The sequence below is a fragment of the Manis javanica genome, chromosome 1 (assembly GCF_040802235.1).
Source record: "Manis javanica isolate MJ-LG chromosome 1, MJ_LKY, whole genome shotgun sequence".
Taxonomy (NCBI): Eukaryota; Metazoa; Chordata; class Mammalia; order Pholidota; family Manidae; genus Manis; species Manis javanica.
This window is the reverse complement of record NC_133156.1, coordinates 89,442,734-89,462,417: the sequence shown is the minus strand read 5'-3', so window position 1 is coordinate 89,462,417 and position 19,684 is coordinate 89,442,734. Positions and strand designations below refer to the sequence as shown.

General features: G+C 38.3%; 1 protein-coding gene across 1 annotated transcript in view; it reads right to left on the bottom strand.

Moving 5' to 3' along the window:
- The window catches only part of HOMER1 (homer scaffold protein 1), a 129,350-nt gene extending 121,638 nt beyond the window's left edge, over positions 1–7,712 (bottom strand). The window contains exon 1 of the mRNA XM_037000042.2: positions 6,882–7,712. Within this exon, the coding sequence (XP_036855937.1) occupies positions 6,882–6,886 (5 nt within the window). The 5' untranslated portion in view covers positions 6,887–7,712. The remainder of the gene's footprint in view (positions 1–6,881) is intronic.
- Between the last annotated feature and the right edge of the window lie 11,972 nt (positions 7,713–19,684).

Below are 19,684 nucleotides of genomic sequence, written 5' to 3'. Positions count from 1 at the left end.
CTCAGCAGAAACCTTACAGGTCAGAAGGGAATGGCATGATATATTTAATTCAATGAAGCAGAAGGGCCTCAAATCAAGAATACTCTATCCAGCAAGATTATCATTTAAATTTGAAGGAGGGATTAAACAATTTCCAGATAAGCAAAAGCTGAGAGAATTTACCTCCCATGAACCATCTCTACATTGTATTTTGGAGGGACTGCTGTAGATGGAAGTGTTCCTAAGGTTAAATGGCTGTCACCAGAGGTAATAAAAAGGGACAGACAAAGCGTACAGAATATTATACCTAATATATAAAGAATGGAGGAGGAAGAAGAGGATGGGGAAAAAAAAAAAAGAACCTTTAGATTGTGTTTATAATAGCATAGTAAGTGAGTTAAGTTAGATTCTTAGATACCTTTGGTAACCATGAATCTAATGCCTGCAATCGCAGTAAGTACATACCTATTGGTAGTCACCTTAAATGTAAATGATCTGAATGCACCAATCAAAAGACACAGAGTCAGTGAATGGATAAAAAAACAAGACACAACTATATGCTGCCTATAGACAAAATAGACTTTAAAACAAAGAAAGTTACGAATATAATTTCTCAGATTCAAAAAGACATATGCACCCCTATGTTTATTGCAGCACTATTTACAATAGCCAAGATATGGAAGCAACCTAACTGTCCATCAGTAGATTAATGGATAAAGAAGATGTGGTACATATGCACAATAGTATACCATTCAGCCATAAGAAAGAAACAAATCCTACCATTTGCAAGACCATGGATGGAGCTGGAGGATATTGTGCTCAGTGAAATAAACCAGGCAGAGAAAGACAAATACCAAATGATTCCTCATTTGTGGAGTATAACAGAGCAAAACTGAAGGAACAAAACAGCAACAGACTCACAGACTCTTAAGAAGGGACTAGCAGTTGCCAAGGGGTAGGGGGTAGGGAGGGTGGGTGGGGAGGGAGGGAGAAGGTGATTGAGGGGTATTATGATTGGCACACATGGTGTGGGTGGGATCATGGGGAAGATAGTGTAACACAGAGAAGGCAAATAGTGACTCTGTGGCATCTTACTACACTGATGGACAGTGACTGCAATGGGGTGTGGGGGGGAAACAATAACATGGATGAATGTAGTAACCACATTGTTTTTTCATGTGAAACCTTTATAAGAGTGTATATCAATAATACCTTAATAAAAAAATAAAACATAAATAAATAAATAAATACAAAGGAGAACATCAAAAAAAGAAAAAACTCTGGCGACAGTGGGAATTGTGTCAAATAGGAAAAAATGGGCATATCTGAAAAGTGAACACAAAATAAAGATCTAAAACACTGGGGAAAAAATTACAAGAAATAAAAATAGGATCAAAAAGAATATTATTAAAAAGAATTAATGTCTACATATTGTGCCCAATCAATATGACATAATAGATGTTGTTTTTAAGAATTACATAGTAACATTCTAATGTGCTACTCATAATCATTATTTCATTCTTATAAAAACCTCAGGCCAGAGCAGAACATATAACATGCCACTCACATGTGATTGTCTCCCAAAAGATCTTAGCTATAATATTTACTCCTTCTCCAAATTAACTTACATACATACTAAAGGTAACTAACCGTAACTAGTTTACAGTCTTACCAATAAAAGCTTTGCAAATACTCAAAAACCACAATCTTAATTCTCTTCCTCTCAATTTGTGTCCTGCTGAATATGTAACTAATTGAAAAGTTTTTAATTTAATTTTAAAACTCTAGAATAGGATCTAGTTTTTTTAAAAGACATAAAGTTTCTTACTTATAAATTTAAATAATAACATTTCTCTATCTTGGCATGATAACGCAACTTGGTATCCAATGCAGAGATTGTGTCACCTGTAAGTTGCCAGTGGATGACCTACTATCCTGTCACTACATAATTTGGAAAAGAAAACTTCTCCTTGTTTCTTTTTTTGGGGGTAGAGTACCTCAGATGAGCATCATCAATGCCAGCAATGAAGCAAAAGAGAGTTGGGAGGCAAGGAGGAAACTGCGGGAGCAAAGTTAGGGAGATGGCAAGTTTGGGGGTGGGAGTGGGCTTAAGTTTTTTTCCACTACCTTTAAGTGAGTGGATAGATGCATTGTAGCCAGGAGGAAAGCTCTGACAGCCTACTGCCACTATCTCTGCCTATAACACTAGGACAAGAGGAACTAAGGGGTAAAGGTCACAAGGATAAAAGGAAGCAACAGCAAAAAAGAACCTGTTAAAAGTCCTCACTATATGGAAAAATAGGTCATAGACTGGGGGAAAAGGACATTTAGAAAGAGCAAGGGTGGTCCTGCCTATGTATAACATGTTAACTCAAAAAAACCCTAAAAACAAAAAAATGAGTTTTCAAATTTCATTAAGAGTGAGGTGGGCTCAACTATTCGATTATTAAAAAAATGAACCTGTTTTCATGAAGATTCTCATCACAAGAAAATAAAAACTTGTGACTATGTGAGGTGATTGATGTTGACTTAGTGTAATTATTTCACAATATATACATGTGTCAAATCATTACACTGATAACCTTAAACTAATAGTTAAAAATCAATTATATTTCAATAAAACTAGGGGAAAAAATATACTCTCAAAATATGCTAACACTACCACTCTTACTTTTTAGTTGATTTCCTCCTAATATATGTTGATAGGTTAAATATTACAATTCTATGGTAGTCACAAATGAAATAATTTTTCGACTTACAAGGATGACCAGCAACTCCATGTACCCTTTAATTATGTGCTTGGGAGAATTTTAAGTGTTCTCACTCTTACTTTCTAAGCAATTTGTATGCCAGCTAGAAAGTCCTTTTCAAACTTCCAAATTTACCTGAGTAATGACCCACCTGAGTGAGTGGCTCCTCCAGGGACAAACCAGGCCATTTCCTACATTTATACCCCTCTGCACATGAAATGCCCTAATCATGAAAAGTGTCATGCAGACAACCACAAACAACTCATTACCATCCCTCCCCTCCCACACTCAGGAATTTTTTAGGGCCTGCCCAGCTATCTACTTCCCCTAATAGCCAAACTTCATCGCTCTAGCTTGACATTTCCACAAGACACAACATACAAAACCAAATTTTAAATGACTTTCAAAACTGTTTTCTCACCCTACTTCCTTGACCCTTCCTTGTTAACCATAGCCAAAAACTGTTCTTCAAATTACCAGTTGCCACCACTGGGTTGTTAAAACAATTTATTGGGTCCTAACCCTCATACTTTGTTAAAAACAGAATAGAATAGAAAATACCAGAGTGCATCACACAAAAGGATTATTTTGTGACATTTTATCACTTAAATATGTGTGATATTATAAAGAGTCATTGTCAAAATAAGCTTGAAATACACCAGTTTTTGTTTGGTCTACAAGGCCCTTTAGTGTGTCAGGCTCTAGGCCGGTACCTTACTACACTGCACATAGCCAAGTCCATCATGCCAAACTTGTTTGCAGTTCCTTGTCTTAGTGCTGTCAATCACACTGTTCCCTCCGTCTTCAATGCCCCCTCATTTGTCCACAAGACCTACTTACAATCATCTTTGACTTTTCAATACCTTTTACCTCCACCACAGCTTTATCCTTTGCTCAACAGCTAATGCTTCACACACACATACACACACACACACACACACACACACATTTTACCTCCTATGATGCTCTATATTATAGCCCCTTAGACATTTCATTGTACTTTTTAATTTTAGGCTTGTCTTTCGAACTTCTAAACTATAAACTCCCTAAGGGAAGGAGCACATTTTACTAGTCTCTGTCAGCAGCACTGATCTGCTGTACATGCCACATAATTGGAGCTCAAAATTGGTAAAATAAATAAATTAAGGATCTGTATCTAACTTCTCTGATGTTGGTTAGAAAGATTGGGTGGTTGCCTTTGCAACAAAGGCCATTCATTTTGTAGTGCTAGATCAACATTTCTGCAGTTACCCAGGGAAAGACAGAGAAGAGGGTTTCCAGAGGTACCCACAGGAAGGTGAGATAAATCAAAAACAGCATTATCAGACCTAATTAGCAGAGAGAATCACATTTTATAAATAACTTTTAACTGGGAATTAGGGGTGGCTATTCCTTGCAGACGGCACTAAGTTGCCAATGTGAGTTAAGCAAAACAAAGGTAGCATAAAATAACTCATTAAGGTTACTTGATTTCTGTTCCCTACTCTAATAGTTCTGAAATAGCTATTGATTCACTGCTCTCATGGGAGACTACTTGGAGAAATGGGGAGTGTACCTAACAGGGGCTCCTCACTGGGATGCTTTTAAGCTTTTCATAGACTTTAGCTCACATATGTGAATGCCCTATACTTTGCAGGGGGACTGATACACCTATTTCACAAACCAACAACTGTCTTCAGCGCAATTAAAAACAGTTCAGGCAGCATCCAAGATACTTTGACAGACTCTGCCAACTGTCAGTTTCAGCTGTTCTCTTCTGTATCCCCCATAGTTCAGAAACTATTACAGGAGCCATAGATTTCTGCCTAAACTATAACTACTTTCTTTAAAACTAATTCCTTTGGCTTAATCTTTGCCCCTAGCCTTGTAATTATATCCATAATTAATGCGAAGTTATTATAACCTGACATTAGTCAAAAATATATTCATAATGTAAAAGTCTTCACCCACAATATTAAGTTTTAGATACTTGTCAGAGTAAGGTAATTTAGGATTGCCTGAGTAAAACTTTAAAGACCATGTAAAGCTCTGTTCCTTTTGTTTCAAAAAGGTAGGGAGGCAATGCTTACTCTGGAAACATTTACTAGACATGAACACATACCAAGAATGGAAACTTCCACAAATGCCATCTTTTCTACTTCTACCTGTCTATCCTCTAGTCACAACTCAGATGAAACAAGACACTATCAATGAGAAAGATTATAGCCCAAAATTTAAAACTTATATAGCTCCAAATATAAACTTTCAGAAAAATAATGCCATAAATACTCCTTTTCCTTTCCAGTCCATCTTTAAGACTTTATTAGGAAATGGGCAAATAAACTAGTTTATGAACAACTGTAATTACACTCAAGTATCTAAAACGTGTGCTGAGGGGGGCTCATTTTAATATTTTAAATACCAGTACACTTGATATTAAGTTCATCCCAAACTTCCCTTGGTAAAGGGATGGGCATTCATGTAGCTTAAAGGTTGGAAACTGATTTTCTTCCATGATACTACCACTACATAGTCTAGAGTACACCCTTCAACATGAAAAACTACCACTTCTTTTTTTTTTTTTTTTGTCTCTGACAGGTTTTAAACAGAAGAGCTGCAGAGTCTCAGGAGAAGCCATTTCAAAGGCTTTGAGTGGTAGCATTTTCAGTATTTTCCCTTACTAAAATTAGTGCAATTCATTCAAAACATTTCTCAAATGCTATTATTTTCCAGCTTACCTGCTAAGAAAATTGCTGAGAGAAAACAATATCTCCACCTGAAAGATGTACTAGTAATCATTAGTCAACTAACAATCATTAACTAAAAAGAAGATAACTCACTTTGACAGACTAGAAAAATTTTTTAACTTATCTAAGTCTTTCCTTCTACAGATAAGAAAATAGAGTCCATAGAAGTTAATTTGCCTCAGATCATCAAGCTACTAAGAGGAGCACAGAAACAGAATGAGGTATTTTAATTGCTTAGTAGTACCCCAAATCATGCAAGTTATACATACACTCATCACTTGCCATTTAAATTTTAAAAACAATTTTCATTCTCCTCATTAATTCCTGAGGAAGGACTCCTACAACATATGTTCTGCATTTTCAAACTTGTTCAAATTAATAATCTTCAAATTCTAGCTCCAACAAAAGAGGTAGTATTATCTAAGAAATTTCCTCAGAAAGTTTCTTGAAATAAAGTTGAGTGTGCACACCCCTACACTGTCACAATGAATTCCAGAGTCTAACCTTTCAATCCCTGTCCCTTAACTACACTTTAGATGTGTTAGTTCAATACAAAGAGAAAATTCTGGAAGTTTCTCTTTGACAAAAAGCATTGACGATCTAGCATTGACTAGATCATTACCCCACCAATGGCTTCGATCAGGAAAAGTCACTAACATTTTATCATTTTATCTAAGTACTGTGTGAAGAATAAAAGGCTGGAAAACAGGCACTCTTCGTTGACTTTGGATCTGAAAAAAGACGTAGATCTGACGTTGTTAACAAAATGAAGACGTGAACTTAAAAGCAAAAAAAAACAACAGATTCCTTCAACTAAAAGCTTTTTCCTATTCGAGCTTTATCTACCAAATGCACCAGCACTGTGGAGACATCGGCAAGACTTCAGGATTTTCGTTTTAATGTCCCAATAAATCAATCCTATACATTTTAGCTTTGGCTATTCAAGGGCAAAACAGAGGGCACAGTGAGGGCAAGAATTTTACACTGGATCGTTTTCAAGGACTGTAATCTAACCCCTTATTACTTTACAATTACTCCTTTGTGCAACTGATTATTCTCAAAGTACTGAGAGAATGCAGTACTTCTCTTTGAAAGATACTGGTAGCAAAACCTAAGACAACACGATTTTGATTACAAACTAATGCGGCAGTTTGAACAATAAAGTGCAGACTATATTATCTTCTCGAATATTACTAATAAAACCACATTCTGGTTACAAATGATATACATATGTTCCTTAATTATGACTGCCGGTGTCAGTCGACAAAAATAACTTGTTAAAAGGTTAAAACACCTACATTTTTAAAGTATGATCAGCTTAGCAAGATGGCAGATTTCTTTGAAAACGTACAACGTAATCACCACCACGATTCAATTACACATACATGAACAAATTTAAAACTGTGTTAAGCACAAAAATTCTTACCCCATTTTGCCCAGCGAAAACTTGCTCTGAAGTTTCTGCTCTTCTGCTACGGAATAACTTCCACAGGAATTTCACCGTCTGCTATTTCGCAGTTGCTTTTTCACCCCCCGAGATCCTTTACTGGAGGTATTTGAGTGATGCTGACACTTCAATTAGTTCCCTTAGGTAAAATGATTTCTCTCTTGTAAATATCAAAACGTTCAAACAGAGGTGACATTTGCTTATTAGAGTTAAAATGCTGCGCGGAGGTGACAGAGGTCAACTCTATTCCACAAAATGAATCTACGTGGCGGAAAACGCAGAATCCAGCTTCACCGAGTCCTGTGAAAAACGAGTTCAGTGGTCGTTTCGCTCATGTCCTCCTCGATACTCAGGGAGAGCCAGGCAACTCGGCCTTTTGGTGCTAAGGCTGCGGGTTCAAATTTATCCACCACACCAGGTCCCTGGGAGTGAAGCGTGCAACCTAATGCGACGTGCACTTTACAGATCCCTACAAGAAAATTAAAATCCTAAAAGCAGTAATGCCACTGCTTCCCTGCGCTCACATTAGAAAAAGCTATATAGAAAAATCTCAAAACGCAAACCCGGCAGGTCGCGACGTGCACAGCACTCCACATTGGAATCTGTCTTTTAATTTTTTCCCTTCCTAAGACTCGGAGCAGAGAGGAGGTGGGGAGGAGGAAGAGAAGGCTGGGCAGGATCGATTCATTCTCCCGAGGAGGATAAACGGAACCATTTCTAGGCTGGCAGAAGGCTGAGGGCGCAGCGCAAGCCAGGGAGTAGGAGGAGGGGGCCCGATCCCACCTCCCTCAGCCCCTTCCCGCCTCCCGCGACTGAGCACAATGGAGACCGGCTCGCGCCCGGCCCCACACTCGAGGCTGCCCCCTCTTCCCTCCTCTCTTCGGAGCACGGCAGGTGTGAGGCTCCCGTCGCGGAGAATGAATGAATCAGAGAGCCAAGTCCCACGCTTCCCGCCCTGGCACCCTGCCCCTAGCTGCGGAGAACCGGGCAGGAAAGGTCAACGGGGGCCGACCCGAGCCCCGGCGAGTGGCGCGTCGGGGACTCGAAGCTGTAGAGCTGCTGCTCCGGCGCCCCCACCCCTGCTCCTCGCCGTTCACGCTCCGTGCCGCCGCCACACGCTGCCTCACAGTCCCTGGGCCCCGCCGCCGCCTCCTCACACTTCCATCACCGCCCGCCTCCGCGGACCTCCAGCTCCCACTCGACAGGGCAGCGCGGGCCCCGGCGGCCTGAAGCCCGCCGCTGACTTCGCCGCGGGCAGCTCCCCGGGTCAGCGCCGCGGGTGTGAACCGAGCGCGCCGGCAGAACGGGCTGCAGGGGGCGGGGGAGGGGGCGGGGAGAACCCGGGGGGTGCGAGAACGGTCCCTCCCCCGCTCGCGGGAAGGGGCGGGAGGCGGCCGCCGCCGCCGCCGAGTCGCGACTGAGCGCTGGGAGCTGGAGCGCTGACCCGTCCCGACGGCCCGGCGGGGCCCTGCGGGCAGAGGGGAGAAGCGGCAGCTGGGAGGGCGGCGAGGAGGCTGCTAGTCAGGGGCTGAGCCGGCCCTCGTAGGGAGTTAGTCCGGCCGGCAGGTCCGTCAGTCTGTTCTTCCTCCCTTCCCCCCTTCTCCCCTAATAGCCGGCGGCGGGCGGACCGTGCGCTCTGCTCCTCCGCTGGCTCCTGGCCCCACTCACGGCCGCCACTACCCCCTCCACGCCCCACACCAGGTGCTCGCGCTGTGTCTCCATCCTCCCCGCAGGAGGACCTTTAAATAGCAACGTCAGCGCGCTCCTCTCCGCACACACGTCACCCGCCGCTCACGTCAGCGGGGTGCGGGGGATGATGTCACGCGGCCGGAAGTACTGCTAAATTAGGGAAGAAGCAGGAGGAGGAGGACTCGGTGTGCTCCTCTGTGCCCACCTGCTTTCGCTTCTTCTCAAAGGCCAAAGCACAGGAGACAGCCCGACAGGAGCTCGGAGAAGGAAGCGGCGGGAGATTTCCTTACAACAAATGTGCCAAATGCAAGTGAATCATTCATAGCAACAGTGCCGAAGTGTCGGGCGGGTGATATCCTATCTCCTACACCCACCTCTGTTGCAGGAGCATCCCGGGGCTTCTCAAGTCCCAGCTAGCACGGAAATGTGGGAGGAGAGCCTGATCACTAGTGGTAGATAATATTTCCAACAAGGCGTGGGGAAAATCACCTTACTTTCTCAAAGATTTATTAAATGCCATTCTAAACATAGATTTTAAAACTTTTTTTTTTTTGTCAAGTGGTTAACTAAATCACAAAAGAATAAAGAGTGAAGCCATGAACAAATTTTATAAAGGATAGTAATTAAATGGGAGAGCCATCAAATGATATAAATATTTTAATTTGCAGAACAGCAAATGGGCATAGGATAATGAGTCAATCTTAACTTAAAAAGTCCACCCATAATTATCATACGTAGCAAATACTACGTTCTCACTTCTAGTTTATCAAGAATATGAGTTCCGGTCTATGGAAATTAAAGAGAAAAAAATTATTTTAAAAATATTAATACAGGCACATTTAGATTACTTTTGTCTTCCTTGGTTTGGGCCATATAATATATACTTACAATATCTCTTTTAAGTATGTTGTTTTCATTTTCTATGTGGCAAAGATGAATAACTATTTTTAGGTTTACTAGCTATGCATGTATTTATGTCTATAATCATGATTTTCCAATTGCAAATTACTACAAAGTTTTAACATGTCCTTTTTTTTGATATCTTATTATTAGGTAGGCTCAAATAATGAACTTTGATTTGATTCAATTTGATAATCATGACTCAAAACTAGAATTACTGCATAATGCCAAAGGCCATTTCTGTTTCAGTCGGTCTATAAATTCAGTGACCACATATTCCAAACCGAACTCTAGACACATCATTTGACAATACACAAAATATTTGAAATCTGAAGTGACCTGGAAAATCCAGGACATAGGATTACCAACCTAATAAAGTGATTGGTAGGAAAGCTGTAAGTGGGTATCAGTGCATTTACTTTAAATAAAAGAAGCTAAAACTCTAGGTAATTTATACCATGTGTACTTTTCTTTAATGTTTTTAATGTTAAACTTCACATGATTCATAATTAAGGAACATTAGCCTTGTAGCTTTCTGCGTTTTCATTTTCATGATTAAGCTAGGAGCTCTAGATTAAAGGACACCAGCCAAAAAAATTAGGACCATTTGCAACTAAACCAGGCTTTCTGGGTATCTTCACATTATAAAGTCATGCCCTTGCTTATTAATTTGAAATATTGAAAGCTTTTTTTAAGGTTATAACAAAGGTTATCAAAAGCAAACCCCTGCTTGCCAATTTGTCTAATATATATTATTATGTTAATAGAAACTTGTACTAATTTATATTTCAGATAAATGGAGCTTCTTATGTATAAAATAGTAAAACAATAAAGCTGTCATTGTTCAAATAATGTCATCCCTTGGCCCTTGCAAATTAAAATACAAATTATTACTCTATTAAAATTTCTCTACAAACTATTTCCTATCTGAAACTAAATCACTTTTCTCTTTTCCTACTCTTTCCATCCATGATAATCAAGCCCTCACTAGTATTTTCAAACACTTCATTCTACCATTTCATCATCATTTCCTCTGGTTTACCATCTAACTCCATTTCATCTTTATCCATCTGCCAAAACAGCATGTCAACTGCATCCTTGCTTTTAGAATACTGACTCTTATTAGCGTTTCTACTTTTCAAAGCTACATGTTGTCTTCTCAACTGCTCTTTTGTCAACTGGAAATTGAGAGCAACTTTTTTCTGTATAAATGTAATGTTGTGTTGTGACATATTTACTCAGTTTATGTGATTATTTAACTGCAACCTCTGCTTTAATCTAGAAAATTCTACCAATAATTGGTCAATTTTCCTTTGTAGCTTGTGTGGGATTAGTATATCAGGGAATATGTCTATGTACCCAAAGGAAAAGTAAAACATTTTATGTATCATGGACTATCTGCTCAGAAAAAAAAGTTGTTTTCTCCCTTCTTGAAACAATTCCAATACACTTTTGAGAGGAGTCAGAGGACAATTTTATGGCTTTCCATCTAAAAGTAGGTATCTTTTATCCTAAAACTGAGCTTATGTAACCTAAACCCTAGCCATGAATTTCCAATCTGATTGATCTGTGTTTTTTAAAGTAGTAAGCTTCCTAGAAAGTAATATATTTTCTTTTACCGGAAGAGGCAGGAAGTACTTTTGTAGGGTTTCAAATTTTTAACAGTTCCTGTTTCCCACTATGCTCTGAAAATTTGTAGAGAGGTTATGAATACCCTCTGATTTTAGAATCTGTGGGCGAAGGCATCTGTTTTAGTTACAGAGTTTACTTCCATGCCCTTAATAGGAGGTGGCAACATTGAATGGGATGTTCATGAGATACATCTTATTCAATGAAAAGACATCTAGGAGATAGAAAAACTTTGCAGGAAAGAGAGTTGAAGTCCCATTTTATTTTTATTTGCTTAACATTAGACAATAGCAGCTTCCTTTCAACTTCCCTCTTTTTACTTACCAAAATACCATTGCTTCAAATCAAGTCGCAGGAAGAAATGATAGATTAAAAGCTGTCTCTGCATACAATAGATATGTCAAGATTCCTAGTTTATGCTGCAGAGTTTTGAAGAAGCCAAATTACCAGCAAAGACTAAGACTAGCAGTAAGAATGAAAGAGTTGTAGGAAAAAAGAATTTATCCAGTGGATTCTCCAAAGTCATCCCTTCTCCTCCACAATATAGCAGATATTGAGTGCCAGTAAAATGTGTTTGGCCTGTTTAAAACCATCCTTTATTATTATCAATAATGCTCTGAACAGAAACAGGATAGTTGACATAGAGCACATGGGAAATAATCTTATACAACTAGCTCTTGCTCTAATTTTTAACTGTAAATTCATTATTTTGTTTTCTAAATATGGTTAAAGAGATACAGATACAATTCCAAACTTGCGAAAGAACATACCAGAAAGTTTTCAGTTGGTGCTGTGAGAAAATCATTGCACAATTATATATGTAATTTTTAAAAATATTCAGAAGATATGAGGATATGGTGCCTTTGAAAAAATTATCTTAACCTCAGGTTGTTTATTTGATTGGTTGATTGGTTGGTCGATTGTTATTAACAGCAGTTGTAGGCTAGAAAAATAAACAGTTCTGCAGAGCTACAGCAAAGAACGTGGAGTAAAGCTTGTGCTATACCTGTGCACTTAGAATGGAATGCTGTGGAAGCTGGTTGCCATGGTAACCAATAATCTTTTTCCTGAATGGGGGAACAGGAGGACAATCAGGAGGAAAATGTTTCAAATGAGCTACCTTCTTTTGTAATTCTTTTGGTGCCAACTAGGAAAAAAACAACACCCAAGGTATTTAGGATAGCCATGCTTATGAAATGGAGTAGCCTTCTTTTCAAATAGAAAGAAGGCTGAGGAAAAAAATTTTGAGCTATTTCAAAGAGAGATAGGGGTTTAAGATGGCAATTGAAAACTCCCTGAAGCAGAGAATAATTGGTAAAGACTGGAATGGCTGAAGTGGGAGGAAGCAATACATAGACACTGTATTAAAGATTCTCCCAAGCATAAGAGGTTAGACATAAGATTCTTAACATTTGAAAGTTTCAGCTAAGATATTTCGTGAGTTATTCATGGGACTCTTTCTTTCTTTTAATCTGTTTTTTATAGCAATTTATCTAAGAATTGAAATGATAAATATAACTTTAGTCAATATCCATTCTATTATTTTAATAATGAATTATATTTTATCACCTACATGATAAATATTTAGAGAGATAGATCTGTATTACAGACCTGTTATTGACTGGGTTATCCACTACAATGTCTTACCCTTAAAATAAAATCCGAACTCTATGTTTTGGCTTAAGAGGCGCTCTATGATGGGTCCCTGCCCACCTTCCTTCCCTTGGTTTCCATACCACACACACACACACACACACACACACACTGCTAGTGTGTGAGTTGGTATATCAACTGCAAGAAACCCCACCTAATGGTGACTTAAACTGTAAGACTGTTTTTATTTACTTATTTTCTTAGCAAGAATCTTCAGGTAAGTGGTCCTAAGGTTACTTTAGAAGGTTCAAGGTGTCATTAGGTTCCAAGCTCTTTCCACCCTTTCCCTTTGTCATCTTCAAGTGCTGTCTTTTAAACCTGTTTTGTTGTCTCATGGTTGGTAGAAGACTATTACATTTCTAGACATTATGTTCTCACAAAGAGCATCCAACGCAAAAGGAGGGAAAGAGATAGGAATTTTCTCTTGCCTGTTTCTTAACAGGAAAAATTTCTCAAGAGTCCCCAGAAATTCCCTTTCATGTCTCATTGGCTAGCACTGGGTTACATGCTATCCCTTAATCAATTACTGACAGTTTGGAACAGGATTTTCATGATTTGCTTAGGCATATGGTGGTTCATCCCTTGAGTTTGCATACTGTGTCTGAGCAAAACTAGAGGTCTCAGCAAGGAAGACGAGACAATGGCTATTGGGCAAGCAAACCACATATTTGCCACAGCCTAAAGCCACTCTTGTATTCCTGCTGCTCTTCAAATATGCAAAGATTGTTCCGAATACAGAGCCTTTGTCACCTGGAACACATATGCCCAAAAGCTTCACACTCCTTATTCAATTGCATGCTCAAATTGCATCTTTTGAGAGAGACTTCCTGAACATTCTTTATGAAATATCTGGATATTCATAGCCACTAACACTCCACTTATTTTCTTTATGGTACATTAGACAATATCTAAATACTACTTTCATATATAGTAGCAAGATAAAGTCTAGCATATAGTGGACTCTCAATAAATATTTATTGAATGAATGAATTGCTGGACTTCAGTTATCCTTAGGTAGAAATTACTTGATTAGTCAGGGTTCTTTACTAGTTAGCTAGAATCTGCTCTAACAAAAACAAATGGATTAGTAAAGTAGAATACATAACTTACAGAATCACTGAGAGGGCTGGGGAATTTCTCTAGGCTGAGCTCCCAGGAACAAGAACTAGCAGAAACAGAGCATTCAAATGAGGTACTTTGAAGAGGGCTTCATAATGATACTGCTCTTTACAAAGGTGGGGCAGGTAGAGGAAACCTGTAAGAGAGAAGGGGGAGTATCTGGCTTAGCAGGACAGACTTCCCCTCTGTGCCTGAAAGGATAAGAGGAGGCAGCAGGGCCTGGAAACTGGAGACAGAGGAGATTGTATGGAAAGGAGCTGTGCCCTTTGCTTAAGGTTCACAGCCAGTCCTCAGAGACCCCACAAGGAGAAAGCCCAGGAAATAAATACCTCAGCTTCAGTCTCCTACCCGCCCCTCCCCATCTCCTGTTGGTGCTCCTCCTAAACCTGACACATAGGGAGCCAACAGGCACAGGAGCCCAGTGATGTAGTCCAGACAGATGGTCTTCCTGGGGCAAAAAACAGGGAAAGGAAGTGTGTGGGTTGATGTGGAGGGGCAAACAGGAGATATCCAGCCCCAGCCCAAATTATATTCAGTTTATCAGCTATTAGCAATTGTTTTCAAGTTTGGCCTATGGAAAAATGAACACTACCACGCACACTGTTACGTAAATTGGTGTACCCTTGAAGACATGCCTCAATTTTGACGCAGCAATTCTACTAGGAATTTATCCTACACATAGGCTTTCTTAAGTGCTCAAAGAAACACATACAAAACATTTGTTGACATTCTGCCAAAACTTAAATCAGCTGCAGTTAAGCTTTGCATCCCAAAAGGTCTGGAAATACTTTTATCAAAATGATGGCAATTGTTGTCCCTAAGTCACGGAATCAGAGGACTTTTGGCTCTTTTGTCTTGATGCCTTTCTTCTTTATATGTTATAGAGGCAATTTAGGGAGAGGTTAAGTGAGGGCTCTGGGGACATCCTCCCTGGGTTTGAGTCTCAACTCTGTCAGTAGCTACATGTCTGCAGTGGTGGGTGATCCGTAAAGCTGTCCTCTGAGTCAAAGGGCTCAGCCACCTCCAGGTCCTCCTTGTGCGTCCCCACCCCACCCCACTCCTTGTTGTGCGTCCCCACCCCACAGGAGCATCATGTGGAATTATCATTTCCTTTCCCTAAATGAAGATATAATATGTCCATGGCAAGGCCCTAATTCATCATCTTTGTTTTCCCATTAAAACAACTCACTGAACAAATAAAAATCATACTAGTTTGGCCAGATTGTTTCCTTGGTAAACCAAGCCTTCAACCAAATTACCTAGCCTCTTGACACCTAAGTTTTCTCATTTGTAAAATGAAAATAATAACAGTCCCTACTTCATAGAGTTCTTGTGAGGATTTAATGAGTTAATATAAACAAAACCCTTAGAACAGTGGCATATAGGAAGCACTCAACAAATGTTAGTTATTTTTAATACTTACATGTGTTACTTGATTTGTACATAGTGATCACATATTATCTTTATAAACAGAAAGATATAAAATTCAAACATGCAATAATTCAGAAAGATATAAAATTCAAAAATAAAAACAAAAAGATACAAAATTCAAACATGCCTCTCTTAGTTCTGACCATTCCACTGCTACAAGAAGACTTCTCTGCAATTTTCTATTATATATATATATATCATATTAATTTTTTTTCAATTCTTAGTTTGACAAATTAGCCAAATTTTTACTTATAATCATAACATCTCACAGTTACCACACACACAAATGGAATAACTTTAGAGAATGTATTTGAAAACCTCAAGGAATACCTTAGGTGAATATATGCATTTATAACATACATGTTTTTTTAAATGCATATATATATAATTTTTAACTACTTGAAATTCTTTAACCACCCTCCAAAAAAAGCACAGTTAATATTTTGATTTCAGATATATTTAAAGGAAGGACATTAGAATGTTCATAATGCTTTTTTATCTGTAGATAATGGAATTTTGGATATTTAAAAAAATTTTTTACCTTTATACATATTCTAAATTCAAGTCGTCATGTATTAATTTTCATAACTGGAAAAAATGTTACATCTAAATATAAATTTTTTTATCAGAATCCTTTTTGTACTATACAAAGAAGAAAGTAGAAACAAAACATTTGAGACTCCAGTGACATGAGAGATTGCTTTTGAAACATTCCAAAATTATATTTGCTATTGGTTTTTAACAAGATTTACAACCTACTCAAAAATGCAATAGAGTGGGCATCACAAAACAAATTTGTTTGAAAACATTAGAACCAGCACATGCATGACATTTGGCAACATATTCTTGTTTTTATAAACTATAGTGGTGGATGTTCTACCAACAGGGTAAGCTGCATGTAGAACAAAATGAAAAGATTTTAAAAGTAGAGATTAAATGATTAAAGATTAAAGATGATAAACTTTCAATGAAACTTCCTTTTGTTAATACAAATTACAGTCAAATACAAATATGAACTTTAAAGATAACAGTAAGTTTATATATATATATATAGGTATAAAGAACATGGACTTTGGAATCAGACAGACCTTGAGTTTGACCTCTTGGCTCAGCCAGCTAGTGCTGCATAAGTTATTTAATATCACAATTATTTAATTCAGTTTCCCAATCTCTAAAATATAAGCAATAATAGTACCTGAAGAGCTTGCTGTAATAATTAAATGAAATAATACTTGTACATTACAAATGCTTAGTAAATGTGCTATTTATATATGAAAGGCAACTGTCAGTTTTTTTGTTTTTTACTGATGTGAAAATTACATTTTTCCTACTCTTTTTATAATTGGCTGTTTAAGAGGAACTGTATAAATGGAAAAGAAACATTAGACTATGTAAGAATTGGGGAAACTGACTTCAAAAGTTATTTACAAAATGCATTCTTTTTCCTTTAAAGCAGCGAAAACCTTTGAGAATTTTACACAGAGGCATCATTCCAGCTCTGTGATCTTACCAAACATAAAAGCAAAGCAAAAACAGAGGGCCTATCGTACAAGAACAAAGTCTTTTCTCCTTCATGCCTAGTGATCCCCAAATCCTTCTGAACTACTATATTTTAGTCCCTTCCATCTGTGAACTGGACTGCAGATTATTATTGACTGGATTTATCACATAGGTACTAGAGTAAACTCCCAGCTTTTTAAGAAAGCCTTTCCTTGCACAAAGGCTCATGTCATCCTTCAAAAGCCTTTTGAGGTCTCAAGTCAAGGTTGACTTCAAAGCTTGCCCATGAGTTAAAAGAACCCTTAAGAGTACATTAGGGTACCTAAGTACAATTTTAAGCTAAATTTCTACAGAACATTTTTCTTTAATGGGAAAGCCTCTCTTAGTTCTGACCATCCCACTGCTACAGGAAGACTTCTCTGCAATGACAGAACATCCCACTGTTTAGACCCAGAGGTTAAGTAGACCACTTCTACCCTTCGCTCAGAACCTACTTTAGAGTGGACACTGAGGCTTCCACTTCTTGGAGCCTTCCTTTCATCCATGGCACTCCCTAAATCAACAGCATCTCTGCGTGATATCCTCATCCAAAAAGGGTGTCAACACCCATGGTATTAAGTGTAATAGAATGAGAGCTGCTACCTTTCTGCCTACTTACCCAAACTCGCGGTTGTTTCCTCTCATTTCCTCCATTGGTATTGTTGTCATTTTCTACTTGGAAGAACTCAGCATCATTTATGCCTTCTGGATTACTTACACAAGTTTTATGTATATTTCTCCCAGCACAGAGGGTTCTCTGAAATCCTGCCGTTTATGCTTCTCCAAAGACATATTTATTGATTCATATACTCTGTTTGTTCATTTTAAGTCAACTCCCTATCCTCATTTTTGTAAACAAGTAGTCCCAATCCATAACGACCCCATCAAAATTTCTTATTAAATAATATGAAATGTCTTTGCATATAATGATATAGGGAAGTCATATTTATAAATTTCATCCACTAGTTTTCCCATTGGCACAACAGTCGTTATTTCTCCAAAGACCTGATAAAATTTCTATATGAATTTTCTTTACGTGCTATGCTGCTTTTTCCCCATTAGGTTGTTTATACATTTTTCAATAGTCTTACCCTTTAATTACATACTCAACTAGTTTATCCAGTACAGTGTGATTCTCACTGTCTGTAAGTTTCCACAGCTATGTCTAAAATTCTTTTAGACTGAATTCAGATAGACAATTCATCAGTCCTCTGGAAAGTTTGTGATAACAGGGTACACAACTTTGCCAACAGTTGCATAATTTTACCCTTGATGCTCTTTAATAACCTAAGTAGATCAAGTTCTGTTGATTCATCTCATTCTGGTATGTTCACTGGTCCAGGAGACTTCTCACTGTTTATTCATAAGAATAATACCACCTTCTCTGTATAGTGCTTTATGCTTTTCAAGTATTTTCAACTTTTCAGTGGGTCCAGTAGTATTCATCTCTGTCAATCAAAAAAGAATTTATTTTCCTATAAATTTAATCCTACAGAAAATATCTATTAATTTCTTTAAAACCCTGTAATTTAAAAGTGAGACTCTTGGTAATGTTCCCTTAGTAAAGTTGAAGGAAAAAATATAAAACCAATTCATTTACTCTGTTGCATTCCTTTCCCCCACAATTAAGTAGTATACCAGTGAAAATTTAACAGGTTGTGGAATACTCAAGCTTGAAATATCCTGAGTAAATGAAATGTGTTCAAAGGTACCTGCTGTATAAACATCATGAGGGCCAAGAGGTCATGTTTGTGTATGTAAGGGAAATTTGTTAGTCAAACAAGAATGCTAGGGCATTCGCCATTGATCAGTCTGAAACTATGCACCATTCAAGCACACTTAATGAGTAAGAAACTGATCAACTGCTGCTGACTCTTAACTTCACTGGGTGTCTTCTAATAGGCCCAGAGATGTGCACTAAACCTAACCTTGCTCATTAGTATATCTCCTTACTTGGTTCAGAGAGAAGGGCCCAGGAATGGGAGAATAAGAAAGACATACACTACACTCTGGTGTCCAATATGATTGTTGCAATCCAATAAACTGGTTATTACTGTTTCAAGTCCTTGAATACTAAGAATACAAATTTGGTATTTAAACCACAAGTTGGGAATGTTTAGAAAGGTATTGAGTTTCTCTGCCTGTGGGCAGACATCACTGGGGATCTCTGTCAGAGTAGAAAGGTTTTATGCAAGACTCAGGGGCTGGCTTTCAAATTTGACTAGAATTCAGATAGGCAAGAGAGGAAAAGCCCTACAGGAGAGAGAGAGAGAGAAGCAATATAAAGGCAGGCAAACAGGTAGAAATGAGCTAGTTATTACACACAAGATGATGAGGAAACCTGCTTGACTTGATCACCAAGTACATTTTGAACAGTACAAAGTAATATTGGAGAGATGGGATAGGGACAGATCAGCTTCCTGTAATTGCACTGATGAAAGATAACAGAGCACCAGAATTTCAAAGTACTATCAGCAATGTGATTTCTTTTTTAAGTAATGTAGTTTGCTTTTCAGTTTTGATGTAGCCATTCAGTAGAATCATACTTGGTTAAACATTGCCATCATATTCAACAAGGAGGGCTTGAATTGGACAGGATCTCATAATTGACTTGGGTCTCTTAAGATTTCAGATCTAGAAACTGATTTTAAGGTCCTGAGCATCTTACAGTAGACGTAGGAAGAGAGCAAACTCAAAAGTGCATTGTCAGGTAAACTGAGGGTGAAGATAGATCTCCTAAAGGGGCAACATAAGTTTGCAACTATGGCGACAATAGTGTCATTCAAGATTGCTTCCTTTCCCAAAGCAGAAAGCAACATAAC